The following is a 24,044-nucleotide window of genomic DNA, read 5'->3' on the forward strand; positions in this document are numbered from 1 at the left end:
CAACAAAATTATTCTGATAAGCCATTCTAGGATTAGGAGTATAAAACAAAGGACGTTTAAAATGTCACTGTAAAAATAGCGTAAATGTATATTATAAATATTTTATAATTTATAGATTTATAAATTTATTAAAAAGAATTTCTTATATCCATTTCTGCGTCACCCCAATAATAAAAATTTAGCTCATCAAAATAAAAGTTTCGACTTAAATAATGTAGAGAAATGTGACGAGAAAACATGCTCAATACTATATTGTTCAACAAGAATAATCAAGAATAAACTATAATTAATAAATAGTCCTTACTGATTAAAAATGTAAATTTTTTAATATAAATATACAAATACCATTTTTAAACGGTTTAAAAACATTCTCAAGTAGCTGTAAATATTAATCAATAATTCCAATGTATAGTTTCAGAAAAAAATTATAGAAATGTTTTATTTCAAAGAGAGAGAAAGACTATAAAAATAATACCTTTATTTTTACATTTAGAAAAATATCTAAAGTCTTGGAATAGGAGTACTTTACATTTCTTTTCACAAATTAGAAGTTTTACAATTATGTATAATATATAATTTTTTTATCATTTGTAATTTAACGTGCATTTAATTGTAATCACCAATAAATAAATTTTCAATTAATCGTAAAAAAATAAATCGTTTCAGTAATTGTTCATATAATTATCATGCAAATATAAAGTCAGACTGTTCTTGTTTCACAAATTTCGATAATATTTTTCAGTGGACAAAGAATGTCAAAAGAAATAATGTAAATGTTATTTTTCATCCATAAATATGAGTTGATGTTTCTCAGTAATATATACATTTGGCCTGTTTTTTTTTCGCTGCACAAAGAACAGCGAAAAAGAACAAGCTAACTGTACTTTTCCATGCATGCAAAACTGTACTTTTCCATGATTGTTTGCTATTAGGCATCTCTTATGAAAGTCTCCATATTTCAAGATCACCTTTGTACCTTTCATTGCTTTTTTGCGCTTTCTTGTGTATATCGAATTTCACGTTCCATTAACGTAACGTATCTTGCATTGATAACACGTTCATATAATCTACTTTTTGCTATACGATTTATTAATGCCATGATTAAGAACATGACAAATTTTTTTTTATGAATAAAAAACATGGAATTTGTAAGATTTTATTAAAATAAACTGCAGAGAGAGAGAGAGAGAGAGAGAGAGAGAGAGAGAGACATTTATCTCATCATCAGATTGAATATATGAATAATATCTCATATATATAAATGTCCATCCTTTTTATTTGACATGTATAAAAAATTTGATAAATACCTTTCTGTTATAAGAACAAAACAAACAAGCTGCAGGTTATATATTTTGCTAAAATTGAAGTAAAAATTATCGCTTCCTATGCAATTATTCAATGTAGTCCCCCCTCCTCTTTCTTTCTATCTATCTATCTCTCTCTATCTCTCATACAAATAGTATCAAGATATTAAAGCAAAGATTTTTTGATTTACACAAATTAATGAATGTCGTGCGTTATTATTCTACAAAACGAGAAAAAATGACGCTTTGTAATTTTTATTAGATAAATCTAATTAAGTACAATAAATATATAGAATTTATTTCCCCACAACTTTCAGCAATTAGTTGTCTTTACGGTTTCACAAAACCTATTTCACATGACCTTCAACATTTGCTATTCATATTACTATTTGTGCATGCAATCTGTGCGTGACCCAATCTTGTGACATTCAATCGTACGATCGTGATTACGCAAACCGTGTTATTGAATACAATGACAAGTTCAGAAGAAGATATCACGCATACTCGTGATCACTTATTCCTGCAAGAAATTATAAACAAAATTATCACGTCCATTAATCGCTTATCATTAAATTATTTTTTTATCTTTAATCTTATATCATCACAACACAGTAATCACAAAATTAATGCTTTAAAAGATTAATCTTTAAACTCCAACGTTCTCAGAACGCTTTGAAGAAAAAAAGTGTAATTTAGATAACAATTTATTCGAGTTTCTTTATTTTTTATAAAGTCTATCCAATCTCTTCCTAGAAGAGGATTCGAAGAAAGAATTCTTTATTTAAACCCTTTTTCTTAGACCAAGATTAAATTTTATATAAATATAAATATATACATATACATATGTATATTATAGTACATTATACATTTTTAACTAGCACCAAAATATCTGACATTTTTTAATAATTGGATAATTATACCTCCTTACTTTTTCCCCCACTCTTCAGAAATATATGTCAATAGATCTGTCAAGCCCTCAAACTCTGTTCTGCTCTTGGGTGGATTATTTTTAGGTATTTTTGGTAGCAAAGAACCCATCTTGATTCTGAATTCCTCTGCATTAGTTGCTCCAGAGATTTTCCAGATTCCATAGAAAAATAGACTGCAGCCTGTAATAGCATAAAATGTGCCCCAGCCAAGGGCTCTTATAGCTAATAAGGCTCCATTTTCATGAACTCCTTTTACACCAGCTATTCCATCACCAAAATGTTTTGGATCCCGTTTCCTGGTTATCGCTACTGCCTTGGCAAATCCAGCAAAAGCTGAAAGACTTGCGACAGTGCTTAGAAATACCGCAGCTACAAAACATCAATAATTTTATTAATAATGAAACGTTAACATTACATAAATACCAAAAGATATTTAAAAATTTAGTTAAATACCAATTTAAAAAATTATACGCTCGGATGACGAAAGTGTGTGATAATTATAGGGTTATAAAAAATTAAAGTTAAAATAAATATTAATTTTATATAGTCGTAATAAGTATCATTCAAAACTTTGCTGTAATATCTTGATCGGTGGAAATGGTTTCTTAAACTTTTCATTTATGTCAAATGTAAAATACGTCATGCAAAAGTTAATGCAATGTAGCAGAGTAAAATTAAGATTCAATCAATTCCTACAATCAATAAGGAATTAATTCCTTTTTCATAGCTTCTTATATGTTTATACACATAGAAAAATTGAGCGGAAAATGCACACTATCGCACTCGCAAAGATGAGGTTAGTTTCCGGCGAATAACATATACGCAAGAGAATATTCCTTGAATGTTTTTCCCGAATAAAATATACCATAAATTTTCTTCTTCCGGCTCGCAGACTTCGTTACAGACGTTTCTACAGTGTCATTCGACTCTGCCATCGCGTTGCGGGAAAAATTAGCCGATGGTGTCCGGCATTTTTAAAGCGTCAATCTCACCATATGACTGTACATTCGCTGATAACATTGTGTGCTGTCAGTAATTACCACCAATCGATAAAGATTCCACTTCACAATTTTGCCAATTTATTAAAATTGTCACACGAATTATTGACACATTATTTACACAAATCTTCTTTATGTAGACAATACAAACAATGTTAATAATGAACTATTTGTTGCCGCCATGATAATCTGAACATTTACATAATTAACTTAGCAACGAAACCTCACACCCTCACAGTTACCAAGCAACATATACACTAATGATTACACGTACTACAGATATGATTCTGACTAAGTTCTCTAGCTTGATCTCCTTCATTACACGCCTTAATTTAAAAAGTAATTCTAATTATTTAATTAATTGATTAAGAAAGTGTAGTTCTAATTATTCAATTAATTAGTTGAAAAAGTGTTCTAATTATTCATTTAATTGATTGAGAAAGTTTTTCGGACAGTTTAAAGAATACAACACTATTATCAGAGAGGCTGAGAGCGGTCATTGCGTTTTAAGATGTTTTCATCCATCAGCGCCTCTATGTGCACAAAATGTGCACATTGAACTACGTAGTCAAATATCTATGAATCCCGTAGGTAATGTGCATGACTTTTTGGGTCTCTTCTATGCTGTTATGTCCATGTTTATTTGGTTCTGTTTCATGCTATACCCGTAAATTTTACAATTATATGCATTCATATTTTAAATCTGTTTTATGCAAATGTGCATAATCGTGTTCTATAAATGTGCAATACTACATATACATGATATAAATTCAATTAATTGATTTAATACAAATTCACTCACCGATTGTTGTCGCTGCTCCTGCTGCTGCTGCTGCTGCTACTGCTACATTCCCAACATTCCTTTTCCGGTTTTGCCGCTTTCTGCTGACATCATCTTGCTATTCTCGAACCGCACATTAATAACGATCGCCCGATACTTTATTCGGCAATCCCGATATTACGGATAACATATCACACACGAGTAAAACGTAAACCGCGCGCGAGAATTTCACTTGGCGCGACAGTTACATTTGAAAAAATACGTGAAGAGTACGACTCGTCTGATTAGCGGCGAAAATCAACATGGCACGAAAGTGGCGTGACGTCACGTAACTTCGTGGAAACGCAGGCCGAGGAAAGCGGTGAGAAAGCCGTTTGAATAAAAATTCAACGAACGGAAACAAATTCATTCCAAGAATTTTGTATGCTCACACGACGACTGGTAGCACTTCACTTAATTGGCACTCGCGATATTTTACCGAACGTATCCCCTTCGAGCACAAACACTTTGCTCGAATGTGCACGCGAACACTTTACACGTAACCAAAAACAAACGCATGATGCCGCACTTTACACATGAATACGAGCTCTGCTACGTACGATCTCACTCGCGTATCGTTTGTTAGCACGACGGCACTCTAAACACAACATCGTACCTGCGCACAATGAATTCTGAACACACGCGAGATACGCACGGAGTCGACAGAACGTCCGACCGGCGCTGGAGAGGCGTACGTGACTGCTGGCAGGCAGACTCGGCGAGACTCGGCGCTAGTCGGCGCCACTCGGCGTTGCTAGGCGACCGACTTGTTGACTCGCCGCGCCTGCGCCGCTGCCGCCATGTTGCTCCGTTGCTCCACGCTTCAGTCACGTACGCCACTCCACCAGCGCCGGTCAGACGCTCTGTCGACTCCGTGCGTGTCTTGTGTATTCAGAATTGAATTGTGCGGTATTGTGCAAGTACGGTGTTGTGTTGAGAGTGCCGTCGTGCTAGCAAACGATACGCGAGCCATGTGAGATCGTATGTAGCAGAGGTCGTATTCATGTGTAAAGCGCGGCGTCGTGCGTTTGCCTTCGGTTTCGAGTAAAGTGTTCGCGTGTGTGTTCGAGCTAAGTGTTTGCTCGAAGAGGATACGTTCGGTAGAACATCGCGAGTGCCAATTAAGTGAAGTGCTGCTAGTCGTTGTGCGAGCATACAAAATTCTCGAAACGAATTTGTCTCCGTTCATTGTATCTCGGCGCGTAATTTTCGTTCAAACGGTTTTCTCACCGCTTTCCTCGGCCTACGTTTCCACGCAGTTACGTGATGTCACGCCACTTTCGTATCGTGTTGATTTTCGCTGCCAATTATTAGACAAGCCGTTCTTTTCACGTATTTTTTCAAATGTAACGTTAAGTAAAATTCTCGCGTGCGATTTACGTTTTACTCGTGTGTGATATATTATCCGTAATATCGGGAGTGCCAAATAAAGTATTGGGCGATCGTCATTAATGTGCGGTTCGAGAATAGCAGGATGATGTCAACAGAAAGCGGAATGGAATGTGGGGAATGTTGCAGTAGCAGCAGCAGCAGGAGCAGCGACAGCAATCGGTGAGTGAATTTTTGTCAAATCAATTATTTGAATTTATATCATGTATATGTGGTATTGCACATTTATAGAATACGATTATGCATATTTGCATAAAACAGATTTAAAATATGAATGCATATAATTGTAAAATTTACGGATATAGCATGAAACAGAACCAAATAAACGTGAACATAGCATAGAAGAGACCCAAAAAGTCATGCATATTACCTACGGGATTCATAAGGACTGTTCTTCGTCGCTGCACTGCTGCACTGGTACAATGAATGAGAAAAAATATATACCAGTGCAGCAGTGCAGCGACGAAGAACAGGCTTTATGAATCTCGATGATTCGCATCATTCGCATTTGCCTGCGTCAGACAGAGTGAGAAGGCAAGTGACGAAAACAACACGCGTGACGCGACCACAATCTCGTTTCGCGCATGTCCCGTAAATTAACGAGGGTACCTGATGCCTGAGCTGAGCGGAGCGGAGGCGGTCTTGGGGATAGAGAGGATGTCCGGTAACCAACGATGATAGAATAGAGGCGATTGATTGTCAAGATAGAGCGAAAGATCGCCAGGATCTTTTTTTCATCGGCATTTCGCTAAAGGCAAAAGTTCGTGAGGCAAGTGCGACGTTTGGAAAATTGGGTGCAAGTTCCGGCGAAATGGAAGGTAATTTACTCCGGATATCTGTTGCGCGTTTTGCTCCATCCTCCCTCTTCTCGCCGGGTCGACCGCGGCCTATTTTCGACGCGGATCACTTAATGTATAATATGTGCGTTACAGGCGAGGCGGAACATAACATTGATAAACTCATCGACGATCTGAAACGCGTCATGAAGCTCGAGGCGTCGCAAGAGGAGTGTCCCAATCTCGTTCAGATCCTGGATTCTGTGGTAAACGTTAACAATATGTCGATTGGAGGTACAACAACTGGATGGATAAGCTGTAACTCTGACATAGCAAAACTGTTATTAATTAATGACACGTGTGACAATTTCAGAAACAACCGAGTTAGTCATTGACGAAGTTTTTCTGACATTGCTCAGGCACAAATTCAAACATGTTGTAGCGAAGGCTGCAAAGGCCATTGCAGAGATTGCGAAGACTGATTGGGGCAGGGAGAAATGTACCAATTCTGAGTTGATACGAATGTTGATTGATTTGCTAAAGGACGAAGACATAGATGTATTGACTCAGGCTGGTAGAGCTCTAGGAAACCTCTGCTACGAGAATGGTTGTTGCAATAATCACATTTATATGAAAAACTTTATTTTTTATGCGATTATCTGTAATATCTAAATGATTGTCATCAAGTTTCACAGCTTTTCTTCGATGTATTTAAATAGATATTTATATAAAAATTGGTCTCTTTAGTTGAATTTGTTGCACAGCTAATCTGTTCTCTTTTCCTCTTTAATACACAAAGAAAAAGAGGATAAACAAATTATACAAGAAGTTTAGCTAAAAAAAAAACAGGCATATTGTGTGTACATAAATGCATGTGTTTCATCACTAATGATAAACATTTTTTGTTCTAGAGGCTGGTAAAAATTTGGTGAGGGAGCGGGACGGTTTGAAGGTAATTCTAGCACTGCTGAAGAAAGGAACTGCTTTGAAAGACATTGAAGGTGCCAGATTTCTACGGAGTGTAGCCGCCGGTTTCCTATTGAACTTTCTGGTGGACCAAAAAACATTGTACAGAAAAGTAAGTCTTGAAAATATATTGAAATGTTGTAACTGGTAATTAGTTGTGATACTGCAAAAAGGGAAACAATTGTGAAACGATAATTTTATAAAGATATATCTCGCCAGGCGCTCGAGGAGGGCATGTCAGTTATTTGCGGCGTTCTGGAAGAGGACGGAATTAACGGTGGCGAGGCGGCGATGCACTTGTTACTCATTCTTGGCATATTGAACGATGAGAATATTATGTTTCTCGACGAGAGATTAACGCGAATTCTGGTTGATATATTGGCCAGTGACATTTCCTCTGAGCTATCTGAGATGTGCTTGGAAGTGTTGCAAGGCCAAGCTGAAAACGGTAAACTAATAATTAAATAAAATTATATTAATTTGAATGGTACAGATTGAACTGGGTTTGATTTCGCAGCATTCTGGAACTTCAGAATGCTGCTTGTATCTTTAATATTACTCTGAATGAAGATTCAACCACATAGTTAAGAATTTTATCTATGCTTAATTTTTTATACTTTATTTAGTTTTAAAGTGTCAGAATAACTAAAATAACATTATTTTAATTAAACAAGATATTATTAAATTAACTTTATGCTACTTTAATATTTTTAAGTAACTTAAAGTTAATTTAATATTTTAAGTATTTATTATGGTAATATTTTAAGATTTTAATAACAAAAACTGTATTGAACTTAAATTAAACTCCATTTGGATGATAATTTTTCCACTTCAATGTAATTAGAATAAATTTATAAAATAGAACTTAAACATGTTATTGAGTTGAGTTAAACAATAGTTTTAGTAACATAATTCTACTTTTAGAAGAAGCAAAGCTATCGTTAGCTAAAGCAGGAGTGTGCGAATTAATCTTGAAACTATTAGAGAAACATGGTCCACATTTTAACGATGAGGATATGCGGTCGATTTTTAAAGCTGCCTGTGACTTAATCGTTTTGATTTTAACTGGAGGTAAGTCTTAGGGAAAAAATTCAAATACTTTACTGCTGACTACTGACTCTAACAAATGTATTATTATTTTATTTAGATGAGAGCATGGATCTTCTTTACGACAATGGCAAGGGTCCTGTATACTTGAAACTGATAGAATGGCTAGAAAGCACTGATGAAGATTTAAAGATCACCGCCATCTTAGCGATGGGTAATGTCGCACGGACTGACACGCATTGTAAGCGTATGGTTGAGCAGGGCATTCATCGGAAGCTGTTAAAAATTCTCAAAAGTAACGGCAACAAAGCTGGTGATATTAGATGCCAGCACGCCACGCTTAGCGCGTTACGCAACCTCGTTATACCCGCAGAGAACAAATCGCTAGTCCTTGCCGATGGTCTTATCGATGTACTTTATCCAATGCTGGAGATTCCTACCTTTCCTGTCGTTTTCAAATTGTTAGGAACACTGAGGATAGTCATAGACGGTCAAAGTAAGAGATCGTAAGCTTCTTTTAAGAATTAAAGCGTTGCTTGTCATGACGCTTGAGATGGAGTAATGTAATAATTAAGACCGAGTTGCTTGCTTTAGGGGAAGCGGCAATCTCCTTAGGACAAAAGGAGGACCTGATTAAACGGACGGTTGAATGGTGCAGTACCAAGGACCATCCTGGTGTTCAGGGTGAGGCCAATCGTTTAATCGCCTGGCTAATGGACAACAGCAGGTTTGTTCTCAACGACTTGATGGCGCAAATTCCAAAACTTTATACGCGCTTTTTAGGGACAAGCAGATTGCCTTATCGATTATCAAGCATGGTGCGGTGCAGCATCTAGTGAATATGCTTCTAGCGGAACACCTGCTAATGCAAAACGAAGCAGTTCTGAGTCTTATCTCGTTGACCACGGTCTGTATGGCGGAATCTGAGGAGGTACTGATCAAATCGGACTTCGGTCGCTACATATGCAAGCTCTTGGCACGTATCAACGATGCTGATGGTTGCATCTCTGTCATACTAAACACACTGACATTAATGGAACTTGTTATGCGGTCAGGTATCTCGAAGATATATCATCCTCAAAAAGAAAACGAATCATTTGATATTCGATCAGCTGAAAATTTTAATGTTTTTTAGATCGACTGAAGGAGCAGCTCAAGAGTTCTGGATTGGCCCATGAAATATGCAAAATTTTGCAATTTCATACAAATGAAAGTACCGCCAAGGAGTTGCAGAGGCGAATTACTGGTTTGCAAGAAATGCTAGAGACCGCTTAGAAATTAGGGAACGATAACGACCAAGTTGGAATTTGATTGGAAATTCACAAAAAAAAAAAAAAAAAATACAAGAAAAGAACCTTATGCGTTCATGCGCGCTGCCATTCCCATATTATTGTATCTTCTGTCATTCCAAAGAACCATACAGAGAAAGAAGACTTCTTCAGTGACCAAATTGTTCCCAACTTTTGATCCATATGTTGCAAGATAATTTATTTATCGAGAAATATATATTATATTGATGTACATACTGTTGCAATTGATTCTCCCATTGAAAGTTAATAGTTTTTAAAACTAAATTAAGTTAAACTTAATGGACTTATAAGATTAATTTAGTTAACAATTACAGGAACGAAAAATTAACAAAAAAGTTAAATGAAAATAAAATAAAATTTTTTAAAATAAATTTTAAGAACATTTATATTAAATCAGAATGTCATAACTTTTTTAAAAACTAAATTATAAAATAAAAAATTACATAATATAGATTATTAAATAAATTTAATATTTAACATAAAGAAATATTGTTTCTTATATTTATATAAACACATTTTTGAAACAATTTTTTCTTTTGCACAGATATATTTTTAATCTAAAAATTGTTGACAAAATTAAACATTTTTGTGGTTTTTAAAAGTAATTAGCAAGTTCGAAAGTAATTTGTTTGAAATTAACTGAGCTAAATTAAAAGTTAATAACTTTTTAATTTTTTGTTTAACTTTTTAATAATTTACTAATCAATTCTGCAAAATGACTATAGATATTGCATCGAAACTAGTCGGACAACCGGGACAACGTCAATCTGACCGGTTTCGCAATATCGCAATGCCATCTGGTCACGTCACGTGCCAGGTGCCATAGTCCATGGCGCGACGGTCGCACGAGCTGCCACGTAATGTTGTGTGTGCCGTTCGTTCGCTTTTCGCTAGTTCGCTCATGAATTATTGTTGCTGAGAGACCCTCGTCTTGCGGTGATTCGTGGAGGCTAGAACACGGCAACGAGGGCAATGCGCGAGATCGCGTCTATCCGTTCCTAATTCTCGGCGATTCGTATTCGACTTACGAAGGTAGGTGGAACGCGCGGATGTTTTCCAGGTCCCCGTCTTCCTGTCGTCATTTTAACCTTTCAGCACGCTGACAGTGCGCCTTTGACTCAAACGTCAACCTGCTGATCCATATATTTCTCCTTATAGATTATTAAGACGATAATCGCTCCAATCTACTCGTTCTGATCTGCCTCGTCGTTAATAATCTCACTTTTTGCATTGTCCGGATGTATTTTTAATTAAGGGAGCTACTGTCTAGACCTGTAATTTGACCGTGTGTTACGTCGTTCTTATTGCTGCTGGGGGCAATTACACTTAATTGAATATTTTTTACGTTATTTGTCAAACTACAGTAATAATTAAACATTGGACTGTTGCTGTGTTATATTGTATACCTCAACTTGATTATTAACATTAGACGATTTTTTTGACGATCATTTGGTACATGTACTAAACTGTACCTCAACCAATAAGGTAAAAGTTTACTTATATCTCATTGGTTCTGGTACAGTTTGGTACACTTTGGTATCAAACGATCGCTAAAAATCGCTTTAATGACCTTTTTCTAATAATCCATATTTTTATGTTTATTATAAATATTATATAGAAATTTATGTCTGAAGCATACTACTTTTGTAAATAACAATGGATTTTTTAAATAATTATTCTAGAATTAATCTTAATTAAGTTTCCTATGTAATATATTTTATTTCAGTGTTGAAGCAACAAAATGTCACAGTCAAGTGGTTACCAGTATCCGTTATACACAGATTCCAACAATTCTTTGAAAAATGAGCCACCTCCCATTGTAAATGGTCAAAATCCCACATCTCAGCAAAATGGAATGCAGTCTTCTCAGTTCAACTTAACTGGTAAATTTTTGTTACAAAAACATATGATAAGGAAATCTTAATTCTAAGGTGCAATACATATTGATATAATTTTCCTCTTATACAATGTTTCTTTATTAATAATTGATAAATGGAAACATTGCTCTTGCATACATGTAATGTGACAACAGTTTTGAATGATGAGAATTAAATCAATACAAGATAACTGCCACAGTCAATGAATAATTGAAAATAGTATAATTATATTTTACAAATAAAAAATAATACTTTCATAAAATTTGTTAGATCTAAAAGATATTAATTTGCAATTTCTTATTTTTAAGTTTTGTCATCTTAATATTTTTCTAAAACATTTACTGGTGATTGTAAGTCAGTACTAGTGCAGTGAAACGATTATAATGCATTTTCACAGGCACACCGTCATCTCAATCGTCACGTGACCCGTCCAGGGAGACTTCTAGAGATCCGTCACCAACACAATATCTTCACAATCAATATCGTCCTCAATTGCCACGACCACCAATGCCACCAATAAACGGTCCTCAGAACTCGAATGTGTTGCCTCCACCACCTAGAACATCACAACCATATAGTTCTGGAAATCTCTATAGTGCTCATAGCCAGCAGTATGTCGCGAGCACTCATAACGTTGTAGTCAGCACATCTTCAGCTGCTTTTGTATCTCAGCCTAGCCAAGAAATTAAACATCGACAACCTACGATTCCTTCAAATCAGATGCCCTCGGTAGCAAAGAATCTGACTCCAGTGTCTGCACCGTCGATATTTGCGGATAAGCCAGAACCGACTAAAGTAAACCAAAGTTATCAGTGGGCGACTAATTCCCCACCTACCAACATTCCGCAGGGTACTATAGGCGTTTCTGGAGTATCCAGTAGCATCGACAAGCCTAGTCAAGTCTCAACGGATCAAACTGTGGAAAGTCAGACGTCTTTTACTAGAACAAATAAGACTCTGTTGTATAATCAAGGACATCCCATCCCTCCACCTGCATCCTCCAACGCTACCAATCTACCTCCTTCGAATATCACGCATCATTTAAATCAAAACAATTATGTACAGCAAGAACCAGTGAATTCCAGTATACAACCTCCAAGGACTCATTTCAGCCAAGCACAATCGATAATTAGTTCTTCTGCAAGCTTAAGTAATCCGCAATTCAAATATGGAAGTCAACCACAGAGTGCATCTAGTGCATCGCCAATGCCAAATTCAAGCACACAGAATTTATTTTATAGTGCACAAGGCCACAATGTAGGTCCACGAAATCCTCATGATTATAGTCCCCAGTCTCAAAATTTACTTACTGGTTATATGGATCCCACGGGATTGGGAAATATTCCTCAAGGTCAAAATGTACATCAGAATTTAGTTGACTCGAGGCAATATCCACAACAAGACACTGCCAATACCGCGATGCTACCGCCTTCAGGAGGTAACCAGTTACATGGTACAAGATTACCTCCGCCTGGAATGCCTCCTCTTCCAGGACAAACGGTAAATAAGTAAATCTAAAAATATAACATTTGTGTATTAGAATAAAAAATTTTGGTTAATTAATTTTTTTAAGAAAAAAAATAGTGTCTTAATATTAATATTTTGGTTCATGTTACTTTTAGTACGATCCTCGTTCACAATATTCTGGCCCGATGACGAACGTTCCATTAGATTCGTCAAATAGAAGGTATCCTAATGTATATCCTGACCAATTAAATCAATTAAACAATCAGATGGACAATTTGAACGTCGCACAAGTTGGCTACAACAAAATATGGGTATTTATTTTTATTAAAATATGTACTTATATAAATTTAAAAAAATCAGAATATATAATTATATACATAATCTGAATGTGTTTCTTCAATGTAATGTAATATTCTCTAGGGGATGGTATCGATAGACCTCTTACAGTACCGAAATATACTGCCACCTGAAAAAGTCGAACCACCAAAGATCAAGTTGCATCAGGAATTTCTGGATTCCGTAAATTGTAATCCTGAGTAAGTTTTCTTTTTTTTACTTTTTTTATTTTTATAAGATGCTAAAATTACATCTCCATTATATGAGAATTGAAGTATTCAAAATATTAAAATAAATCAAAATCATATAAAGTTTGAAACTCTTGATACTAAAACTTTTCCATATATAGCTTTCCACATATAAACATGTATATAAACTTTTATTAAACATAATGAAATAATTACAGGATATTTAGATGTACATTGACAAAAGTCCCAGAATCAAATTCGCTTCTGCAGAAATCAAGATTACCATTCGGCGTACTAATACATCCTTTTAAAGATCTAAATGTGAGTAATTTACATAGTAAATAATTTTTATAATTTAATATACATAAAGAAGAACGCTGATATTATCCTATTATTAGAACATTGTTTGGAAGTAAATTTCAATAATAAAAATTTTATCATTTGTCAGCAGCATTTAGCGGTGATTCAATGTAATACGATCGTGCGTTGTCGAGCTTGTCGAACATATATCAACCCATTTGTATACTTCGTCGATTCGAGACGATGGAAATGCAATCTTTGTTTCAGATTGAATGAACGTAATAAACATGAAATTTTTAAATATTTCTTGATTAATATTACATGACAAGAAATTGATATATATTTTGTTGCGTAGTTCCTGAAGAATTTCAATTTGATCCTGTGACGAAATCATATGGCGATCCATCGCGACGACCAGAAGTCCGAACCGGCACGATAGAGTTTATCGCGCCAAGCGAGTACATGGTTAATAATTTTTTTATTACACTGTTTAATACATTGTGCTAAATAATCAATATGGGCTCAATTTAAAGTCGAGTAAAATAACATTTTTATAATTACAATTATCTATTTGTGTAAAAATAAGTGATCAAAAAATTTATTAAGTACCGTGAATTGTAGGTCCGTCCACCTCAACCCGCTGTTTATCTCTTTGTTCTGGACGTTTCTCGTCTCGCGGTGGAAAGTGGCTATCTGCGGATCGTTTGCAACACCATCGCCGACGAACTGTCGCATCTCCCCGGCGATAGTCGCACCCAAATCGGTTTTCTTGCTGTTGATTCTACTCTGCACTTCTTCAGCATGCCCGATAATGTTTCGCAACCGCACGAAATGATTATGCTGGATATCGACGACGTGTTTCTACCGTGTCCAGACAACCTAATTGTAAATCTGAAAGAACGTGAAGAGCTTGTGCGCGATCTTCTTGCACAGCTTCCTGTCAAATTCTGTGGTACTAATGATACTAATAGTGCTCTTGGCGCCGGCCTTCAAGCTGCCCTCAAACTTCTCTCTCCCACTGGAGGACGTGTAACCGTTTTTCAAACGTGTCTACCTAACATTGGTCCAGGGACCCTGCAACCGAGAGAAGATCCCAACACTAGAGTGAACAAAGATGTGCCACATCTTAATCCCGCAACGGATTTCTACAAAAGATTTGCTCTAGATTGCAGTGGGCAACAAATCGCAATTGATCTGTTCTTGTTGAACAGTCAATACAGCGATCTAGCAACTTTATGTAAGTGAATCTATCTTAATTATGATTATAAAATGATAATTTTGTGTTGTAAATTTACAAATCATTACTTTTTATATTTGTAATTCTTTTCTTAATACATGCCCTCCCTTGAAAAATATTAATAAACATTTTTGTAATATTTGAATTTATATTTATTTTGTAGCATGTGTGTCGAAGTTTACGGGTGGCTGTATTTATCATCTGCCACTGTTTCGAGCATCGAAATTACAGAATATTGAAACTTTAGAAAGATTACTTCGTCGTTATTTAATGAGAAAGATCGGCTTTGAGGCGGTGATGCGACTACGTTGTACTCGCGGTCTCAGCATTCACGCCTTCCATGGCAGCTTTTTCGTTCGATCGACTGATCTCCTCTGTTTGCCAAATATTAATCCGGATGCTGGTTTTGGCATGCAAATTTCTATTGATGAAAATCTTTCCGATGTGCAGAACGTATGCTTCCAAGCATCTCTTCTGTATACTTCAAGCAAAGGTGATTATTTTTGTTTTTTTTTAAATGTTTTTTTGTGTTTTATATCTATTTCTGTTTAAAGGTGAACGAAGAATTAGAGTGCATACTTTATGCCTGCCAGTTGTCACGAGTCTGTCGGATGTATTACATTCTGCAGATCAACAATGTATAATTGGCTTATTATCAAAAATGGGTAAGTAAAACTTCTGAATTATAAATCTTCTTACGCAGTGTAATACAAATGTTTAATAATCAATTATTTGTATTCTCTCTCCTGTGTAATTAAATTAAATCAAGAAAGATTTATTTAAATGTCTTTATAGCTGTCGATCGATCGCTTCAGTCATCGTTGTCAGACGCTAGAGATGCATTAATTAACGTCGCTATCGACATTCTGTCTGCGTACAAACTGGCACAATCTTCCAGCGGTGGAGGACTTATTGCTCCAGGAAGTTTAAAACTGTTGCCCTTATACATCATCGCATTGTTGAAGAGTGTAAATTATCAATGACAAATTCAAACATTTTATATTTAAAAATATATTGTACATGTGATTATTAATATTTTTGTTTTAAATTTGTAGGTAGCGTTCAGATCCGGCACGAGTACACGTTTGGATGACCGCATATTCGCCATGTTTCAACTGAAAACATTGCCGTTGGGACAGTTGATACAGGTGGTTTATCCTGATTTGTATCCCGTTCACATGCTCGACGACCATAACGCGAAAGATATCGACGGCAAAGTATGCCCACAGCCGCCTCGGCTAAATTTATCCGCCGAGAAACTCGATAGCCGAGGCATCTTTCTTTTGGACGCTGGCGACAGAATCCTTATTTACATTGGCAAGAATATCAATTCGCTTCTCTGTTCTAATGTGTTCGGCACTTCAGCGTTTGCTTCTATTCCAGAGGAAATGGCAAGTGTATTTACTACTTTTCTCAGCCACGTGTTTATAATAAAAAATCGCAAAGCTTATAATTTTTAATCTGCTGAAAATTTAATTTTATAATCCGTCTTGTATTTATTTTGCAGTATGAATTACCGGAATTGGATACGATAGAAAGCGAACGATTACGAAACTTTGTATTTAGCTTGCAAGAGGAAAAACCATACTACGTACCTCTACAAATTATCAGGTAAACGAATTGTTTCTGATTAATAAAAATAAATATGTAAAGTTATATATTTTAATGTTTTGTAATTGCTGTAAATTACACGTGTCTGATACTTCTTAACGTGATACGTTTTAATGATGCAATAAAATTATTTTTTCAGAGACGACAGCCATTTCAGGTCATTGTTCGTCGAGCGATTGATAGAGGATCGATTCGAATCTGCTCTTAGCTATTACGAGTTCTTACAGCATCTCAAGACGCAGGTGAAGGAGTGACCAAGTTAATAAATTCGTGTGTAACACCAACTCCTGCTCGGAGGTGTTAATCATTAAGGATTATGGAATCGTAATGGAAACAATCGCGCAATTGAAAAATTACGCGATCCGTTACAATCATTAATCGATCATGGGTCATTCGGGATATTTTGGGACATGTCGCGTGATACAAGATTTATTATGCCATTTACTTATGCAGCAGTGACAGCCTTATTGAAAGACACTGACGCATTTAAATACGATAGATTGTATAATTATTGTTATTATTATTATTACATTATTGATTATTTACCATCGGTGTAGCCTCGTCATATGAAGTTGCGTTCTCGTTGGGCGTCACTTGAGTTAAATTTCTTCAACTCGTCTAGTAAAATAATATTCATTTTTTAAGTTTTTGTGTTATATCTAATAATAATTTTAACCCGAGATTTATTTGTTCAGTAGGAAAATTTTTTTCACAATAATTGAATAGTACCAGCATGATAATGCGTTAGCAGCACGTCAATTTTCTCTATCGTAAAATTGTTAGGATTGAGCATTTCTTCTAATCTAAGATTTCTCTCGGTTCCCGTTCTTTTATCGCAATGACACGTATAAATGGAAATGTCATTGTCCGCTGTCTTTCACTCTACTCACGTCACTTTTTATCTACTTGTGATTATGTGATGAATAAGCGAGAGAGAAAGAGAGAAAGTGAAAATGCAGCGCAAAGAGAGAGTCCTCTTAGTTTAGAGGAATGGCTGGCTTGAAATAGAGAAAATCGATCATTTTCGATGATGTTTGTATAAAATATATATATATTTTTAATTATGTTTTTCTTTTCTTTTAATCACTATATGGAAGTATCGTTATTGTCGCAATACGCAAGTGTTCTTACCTTTAAAAAATACTACTTTCGAAAAAATTCTGAAGATATTAGTTATAAATACTTATATGCAATAGAAAGGGAGTTAAATAAGTGCAATTTTGCATTTTCAATATAAATAATAATAAATGAAAGATGCTTGCGGGCTGAATGCCGCCAAATGAAGATATTTCGCGATGATGAACAAATACGCTCTTGTAATTTAATCACCTGTAGGCGATAAAATGAGCAAAGAGGGGATAACGAAAACTCGTGAAAAAATTATATTATCCGTCTCCATGTCATTCCTTGGACAATGACATATTGTTAATTCGCATGTAAAATTGTGGCTTTACGATGAGCGAAGTCATAGCAACAATTTTAATCGACGAACATTACAATTAAGATATTGTTACAATTGAATTAATTAATTAATTAAATATTGTAAAATATAAGGAAGGAGAGATGATGAGAGAGAGATGATTTTGCGCCAATGTAAAATATATAAATCGAGGCGTAAAGCTCGCCTGTAAAGGACTCTATAACAAAATAAAATAATGGTGAACAATAGCACTAGCAAGTGTTATAAGAAATAAACAAGTGAATATTGTAAAATAATTGTATTACTCGTACTTTGTCATGCTGCCAAACGGGGCTGCTTCGGCGTAGTTTCTTTTTTCATTTTACAATCCGCCGAAAGCAGAAACAGCGTATGACGATTTAGAGAGTCTATTATTTAATAATTATACACACACACACACACACACACATATATATATATATATATATATATATATACGGGAAGTAATTTTACATTCGTTGTTATGTCCTTTAACAATTCCCTAACCCGTGTATATCGCTTAATTTTTATAAACTGTCAACTATACATATTAAAGAATGCCTCAATCTTTAAGTCCGCCATCCGATATGACGTCGAAGTTTCCCTGATCTATCCTAAAATAAAATCGTTTTATTTTGATCTTATGTGTGACACATAGGATCGTCGCGCATACATATACATATATATACAGAGAGAAGTATTGGGTATTATAATAGATGCAAATCTGTATCGTTATGTAGATAGCATCGACATATCGTAACTACCCTTACCCCCTACCCCTCGAGCTTGGGCAACGGTATCGGCGTCAGCGTCGGCGTCGTCGTCTCTGCCGACGTCGACGTCGACGTTGGAGGCGACGGCGTCGGCGCCGGGCGTTCGGCGCTCCGGAGGCGTCGGCCGCTTGACTGCGTTATCAGTAGTGGTGCCGTCGTCCGCGTGAGCGCAGGTGAAGGCCTCCGTATACAATAGCTGTCGCCCGACGACCTGGTAAGCCTTGTTTTGACTGGCTCCCCTCCCCGTTGTTTTTTTTTTTTTTTACGAGTTCCGCATCGACCGACGGACCGACAGACAACGCGAAATCCGCACCACGGTTTTTTCATCCCTTCCTCGCGCATCTTTCACGGGTGGTGACAACCTTTTTTCGTCGTTGATTCGGTCGATCGTGGCTGATAAAACGCAGAATGGAGTTTTCATCGAGATTCAAATAGAACGCCAGCTTGCGGGAGGGGAAGGAAGGATAGGAAGAATAGGCTTCCGGGGGAGGGAAGCAGACGTGACGTCTTATGTTTAATAAATTCGTATTTCGGGATTATTGTGCGATCGCATAATTCCCGATTTAACTTGTCGATAAATCCGCGGAACGACTCGAATTCGTCGGCAGAGAAATTCGTACCCGAGCGACTTCTCCTCGTTTACGTGGATTGCATGGCAGACGCAAATTAATTTCGGCGAAAGATGGAGGCAATTACCGTGCATGCAAAGTGGTCCAAATTAACAATAATTAAGAGATCTCTTATCTTTGTCGTTCGCCCACATTTTTTTCATCCCTCCCTTTTTATTCTTTCGAATTTTCCGTCACGTCAAACGATTCGTCAGCGTTGACGAGTTATAATTAGACGTCTGCTTAAAAAAAAAAAAAAAAAAAAACTAATTGCAAATCAGTGGCATTTGCCGGGAAAATTCTATACCACGGTTCAAGTGTTTGATAGATGTACTTTGTAAACTTTGTAAACAAATACGGGACGGCAGCAGAGCGTTGGCGGAAGGTTAATTGGTCAGCACCGGGTAAAAAAAAGGACTATGTTTAGCGACAATCCTCCAGGAGATGGTCTTCCTCTATTCTCGTTTGCCTTATCGTCCCTCCTATCCCACGGAATTCTCTAGACTCTATTTTCGTAATAATAATAACAATATCAATCCCCACGTTGCGTCGTCGTTTTCGGTTCAATTAGCACCCTTGTTTCGCGATCTCTGGCTCGTTCATTACTTCGTGGGTGAAACTGAAAAACATCTTCAAAAACCCCGGCATGTTCAATATTCCGCGTAGACTCGTCTTGTGTAATACAAGTCAGTCTCTCTCTCTCTCTCTCTCTCTCTCTCTCTCTCTTTCTCTCTCTCTCTCTCTCTCTCCATCCCTCTCAACATGCCGTTTCGCACGGTTGATCTAATGACGACGTGATAATTGTACTCGACATACTCGGCGGCGCAAAGCTTGTTTGCCGTGTCTGTCGAGTGCCCGGGACTCTGTAAACATTTGTCGAATGTACGCGGTACCGGATCCCCCCGGGCCGAGTTTTCTTGCAGTGCCTTGGGAAATCCACGAGGAAATTACATCTGCGGAAAGAAACGTGCTCGAATGGAACACGACCTATCACAGATCGACCAACATTCACCCTCCAGAACCCGAGAGTTTCTCGCTTTCCAACAGATGTTGGGTTGGGAATCCATCTCTCTCTCTCTCCTCTCTCTCTCTCTCTCTCTCTCTCTCTCTCTCTCTCTCTCTCTCTCTCTCTCTCTCTCGCTGCTACTTCGTCATCCTGCAATTAATAATGATCATTATTGCAATCTCGGCCAGCCACTTAATTTTCTAATTTTCAAAGAGATATCCGAGATTCAATTTGGGATTCGATTCGCCGGTACCCGCGTCACTTCCGACGCGCGCCCGCGTTCCTATTATGGCATCTGGTTTCTGCTTCCCTCATGCCTCTCTTATCTCGCGACTGAATTCTATACCCGCGTCGATTCTCCCGGTCGTGTTTCGTCGGGTCTTCCGACGCGCGGTCTGAGATACCCGCGAGCGCCTGCCTCTCGGAAGACAATAGCGACAGGGCCGCGGGGCGGCGAGTTCAGCCACGTGTTGGGGTGGGTCAAAAGTTCACGTCCCCGAGCTCTCGGGCGTAGCGACACGATATTACGCATTTTGCGTTTCGAAACCTGTGTATATGTGTGTGTTATATATATATATATATATATATATATATATATATATATATATATAAATTTGGTATGTATATGTATTTATATATGTATAAATTTCGGATCGTCATCAACGAGTATCGTCGCGAGGTCGACTCCGTGGGGCGGATGGAAAAAACGGGAAAAGCGTGAGATCGATACGCATCGGCGAGAGATGACCCCATCAAAACGCTCGTGCGTAAAAAGCGCGCGGCGCGCGGGCACGCGCAGCCCGAATTTACGGGGTGAAAACGCCCGATCGATTCCGGCGACTTTCTCGCTCTTGTCGCTCGCGCGCTCGCGCAGAAGCTCGACAGCTGGGGTGCTTTTAGTTTCCCGCCGCCTCTCCGCGACGGTGAAAAGGGGATGGCCCGAGTTTCCTCCTCGCTCTCCCTTCGTCCTTGTCCCCCCTTCCGCGCGTACAAGATTCATGCGAAGGTGGCTCGCGACCAAAGTTACCAGGTTAACAGGTTTCCCTTCAAATTTCAGTTTTGTTGTTGTTGCGGAGATCCCTCGGGGAGAATAACAAGCTTACGAGAATTTTTAGGAAAATATGAAAATCTACATGTTTTAGAAATTGATTTAGAATATACATATTAATTATTTGAATTAAAATGTAATTTCAAACTCTTGCACAGAAAGAGAAAATATTCTTATTTTGAGTAGAGACGTACGAATTATTGATTCGGATTTGAATCTCTATGAATTATTCGAAAATTTCGAATATAAATTATATATATCTACTATTAACAATTTTATAAAATTATATTAAAAAATGACGTTATATATGATGAATATAAATTCTTTTACACATATAAAATCGTTTTATCTGTATATTAAAATTTAATTTAATAATTATATTGTGACTTAAAAATTATGTTTTAACAATTCGATATTCGATTCTGTTTAAAAACTTTCGAATATCTTAGTTTCAGGAATCTCGTTATTTTTGAAATGTTAAATTGAGATGAGCTTATTAGTTAAACAGACCTAATTTGTTGCTTTACACAGAAACGTTTTGTACAGTTTTATCAAGAAGAATATATTCTCTCCTTAATAATTTTCACAAATTAAAAAGGAAAAATCAGATAGAAACATCACAATATCTTTGAGGGAGTTCCTCTGCTCAGCACAAGTGGCACAGGGGTTCAAGTAAAGTTTTTTGCTAAATATGGTCTAAAGTTAATAATGGTGAATATAAGAAAAAAATCGGCTATAAAATACTACCTTTATTACTGAAATAATTTTTTTAAAAATTAAGAATAAACATTTTTTACTATTATATCACCCTTAGATAACTAAATACAACAATTTGAAATTCGTGTTATATCACTAGCACACATTTATCACACTTATGTGCTGTATTACTTCGATTATTGTAAACTTTTTTTTCTTATCAATTATTTCACTCAAACGAGCAAGTGCATCGTTTCAAAAATTTAACAGTACTTTTCTGGACAGCTAAGATGTATTATTGTAAAGTTTCATTAACATCTGTTTATTACTTCTATGTTTAATACGATATTTAATAAAAACTGAAAAATTCTGAAAATTCATCGATTTCCATAAGAGACCATGTTAATAAAATATTTAATATCTAAATAACTAGCTAGTTCAACTTTCTGAAATTTTGATCAGTCAATTATATCACTAATTCAACAGTCAATTTATATCACTAATTTGAACTTCTCTACAAAGTTTCATGAAAATGTGTTCATTTTGATTTAGCAGCGGAACTCCCTTAAATCAAGAATTAGAATTTTTTAATACAATTATTGTCTCGAAACGATCATGTATTGTGCTTTTTTTATAGATAACTATTATAAAATACATTGAAATAAAAATATATTGAAACATAAGATTATTAAATATTATTTAAAAAGAAGATTCAATAATATAAGCGAAAGATTCTTCATGTATCACAGAAAAAAAGGAACATTCTTGTTTTAAGAATGTCTTGCTTATATACAAAACAATGGTTGTGAAATGGAATACATGAATTTTAATTTGATACTGCTGTTCTGTCTGTGTGACAATACTGATGGCGGCAACACGGACGGATGGATCACCCCTCGAGTGAAATCTATGTTTCCCTGTGTTTTTTCCAGAGGGTCCTCGCCCGGCGTAAAATGGGCACGTAAGGGCGCGACACAACAGGGCCTTGAATACTCACCCTCAAGCCCGGCACAACTCCACGACACATTCATCCCTCCTACCACCCTCGTCGCCGCCGCCGTACTCGCCCGCCGCGGCTTAGCGGGCAACGACCAATGAGTACGCTCGGGACAAGTACAAACTACTAACAGGCGAGAGAAAGAGAGAGAAGGCGTGATCCAGATCGCGTGATAAATCGATCTACATGTTGCTTGGCGATCGATGAGATGGCGGAGTCGCGGGCACGCGTGGGCGCCGCCTAATCGCGACTGACAGATCGATGTAACGCTCGCTGCGTCCCGCAGGCGAAGACAATCGTAGTTATTTAGATATCCACCAAATTAAGACGTAAATAGAGATACATAGATATATATATATATATATATAAAATATATGTAAGAACAGATATATATATACACAGATATATATATACACCTCAAAGGATATATATATATAAAAAAAGATAAAATCACAATCTCTATATATATAAATATATTGTTTGTTGAAAGCGTCGATTATTGTATATTATATATTGACTACCTGATCGCCGGATCGATCAAGTATATCAAGTACATATATCTATCGAGTAACACGAGTATCTTGAGGGGGCAATAACCGAGGATCAGGCGAGAAGAAGAACGCGAGCGGTGTCTTTGAGAGAGGAATAGAGAACCACGCTGACTCGAGATTATACAGACGACTCCAGAACGAAATGATCCGGGGATCTCGAGATATTTAAGAGGGAGCGCTTGCGAGAAGGGATCCTGAGGGTGAGCTTGTAATCGAAACGTCCGAGAGAAGAAAGAATTTACGATTTTAAAAATATAGAAAGTTAAATTTGTGAAGAGAGAAATATATATGTATAGAAGGGTCTAAGTCTCCCTAAAAAAGACTAGCCAGAGGAGCCTGGCGATACATTGTGGAATAATTTCGGAAGCGGAA

At 36.6% G+C, this 24,044-nt stretch overlaps 3 protein-coding genes across 4 annotated transcripts; 2 read left to right on the plus strand and 1 right to left on the minus strand.

The window, feature by feature from the left end:
* Positions 1-1,457: 1,457 nt before the first annotated feature.
* On the minus strand, positions 1,458-3,468 carry LOC105836640 (transmembrane protein 242). Its single transcript, XM_012680810.3, is given in 4 exon segments — positions 1,458-1,824; positions 2,233-2,602; positions 3,099-3,186; positions 3,188-3,468. Coding segments are annotated over 4 exon segments (534 nt in total). The 5' UTR covers positions 3,254-3,468; the 3' UTR covers positions 1,458-1,814.
* Positions 3,469-5,909: 2,441 nt separating this feature from the next.
* On the plus strand, positions 5,910-9,750 carry LOC105838471 (rap1 GTPase-GDP dissociation stimulator 1). Its single transcript, XM_012684051.3, has 10 exons — positions 5,910-6,258; positions 6,373-6,510; positions 6,590-6,823; positions 7,128-7,294; positions 7,402-7,630; positions 8,107-8,253; positions 8,330-8,725; positions 8,824-8,956; positions 9,013-9,284; positions 9,365-9,750. The coding sequence occupies exons 1-10, from the start codon at positions 6,252-6,254 to the stop codon at positions 9,502-9,504; spliced, it is 1,863 nt and encodes a 620-aa protein (XP_012539505.1). The 5' UTR covers positions 5,910-6,251; the 3' UTR covers positions 9,505-9,750.
* Positions 9,751-10,299: 549 nt separating this feature from the next.
* On the plus strand, positions 10,300-18,548 carry LOC105838470 (protein transport protein Sec24A). Of its 2 annotated transcripts, none has more exons than XM_012684050.3 (15): positions 10,300-10,571; positions 11,266-11,422; positions 11,814-12,916; positions 13,039-13,194; positions 13,304-13,419; positions 13,626-13,728; positions 13,856-13,985; positions 14,063-14,172; positions 14,329-14,944; positions 15,108-15,437; positions 15,499-15,609; positions 15,740-15,912; positions 16,000-16,335; positions 16,452-16,555; positions 16,695-18,545. In XM_012684050.3, the coding sequence occupies exons 2-15, from the start codon at positions 11,281-11,283 to the stop codon at positions 16,807-16,809; spliced, it is 3,645 nt and encodes a 1,214-aa protein (XP_012539504.2). In that variant the 5' UTR covers positions 10,300-10,571; positions 11,266-11,280; the 3' UTR covers positions 16,810-18,545. The 2 variants fall into 2 exon arrangements, with proteins under 2 accessions (XP_012539504.2, XP_028050482.2); XM_028194681.2 differs by having other exon boundaries at positions 10,302-10,571; positions 13,859-13,985; positions 16,695-18,548.
* Positions 18,549-24,044: the final 5,496 nt, after the last annotated feature.

Source organism: Monomorium pharaonis, chromosome 11 (assembly GCF_013373865.1).
Source record: "Monomorium pharaonis isolate MP-MQ-018 chromosome 11, ASM1337386v2, whole genome shotgun sequence".
NCBI classification, from domain to species: Eukaryota; Metazoa; Arthropoda; class Insecta; order Hymenoptera; family Formicidae; genus Monomorium; species Monomorium pharaonis.

Bases quoted from the DNA above. Each gene is read 5' to 3' on its own strand.
- LOC105838470 (XM_012684050.3), top strand. From the start codon at position 11,281: ATGTCACAGTCAAGTGGTTACCAGTATCCGTTATACACAGATTCCAAC. The intron at 13,195-13,303 runs GTATTTATTTTT...AATATTCTCTAG, and splicing joins TTGGCTACAACAAAATATGG to GGGATGGTATCGATAGACCT. The intron at 13,420-13,625 runs GTAAGTTTTCTT...AAATAATTACAG, and splicing joins TCCGTAAATTGTAATCCTGA to GATATTTAGATGTACATTGA.
- LOC105838471 (XM_012684051.3), top strand. The intron at 6,511-6,589 runs GTACAACAACTG...TGACAATTTCAG, and splicing joins TAACAATATGTCGATTGGAG to AAACAACCGAGTTAGTCATT. The intron at 9,285-9,364 runs GTATCTCGAAGA...AATGTTTTTTAG, and splicing joins GGAACTTGTTATGCGGTCAG to ATCGACTGAAGGAGCAGCTC.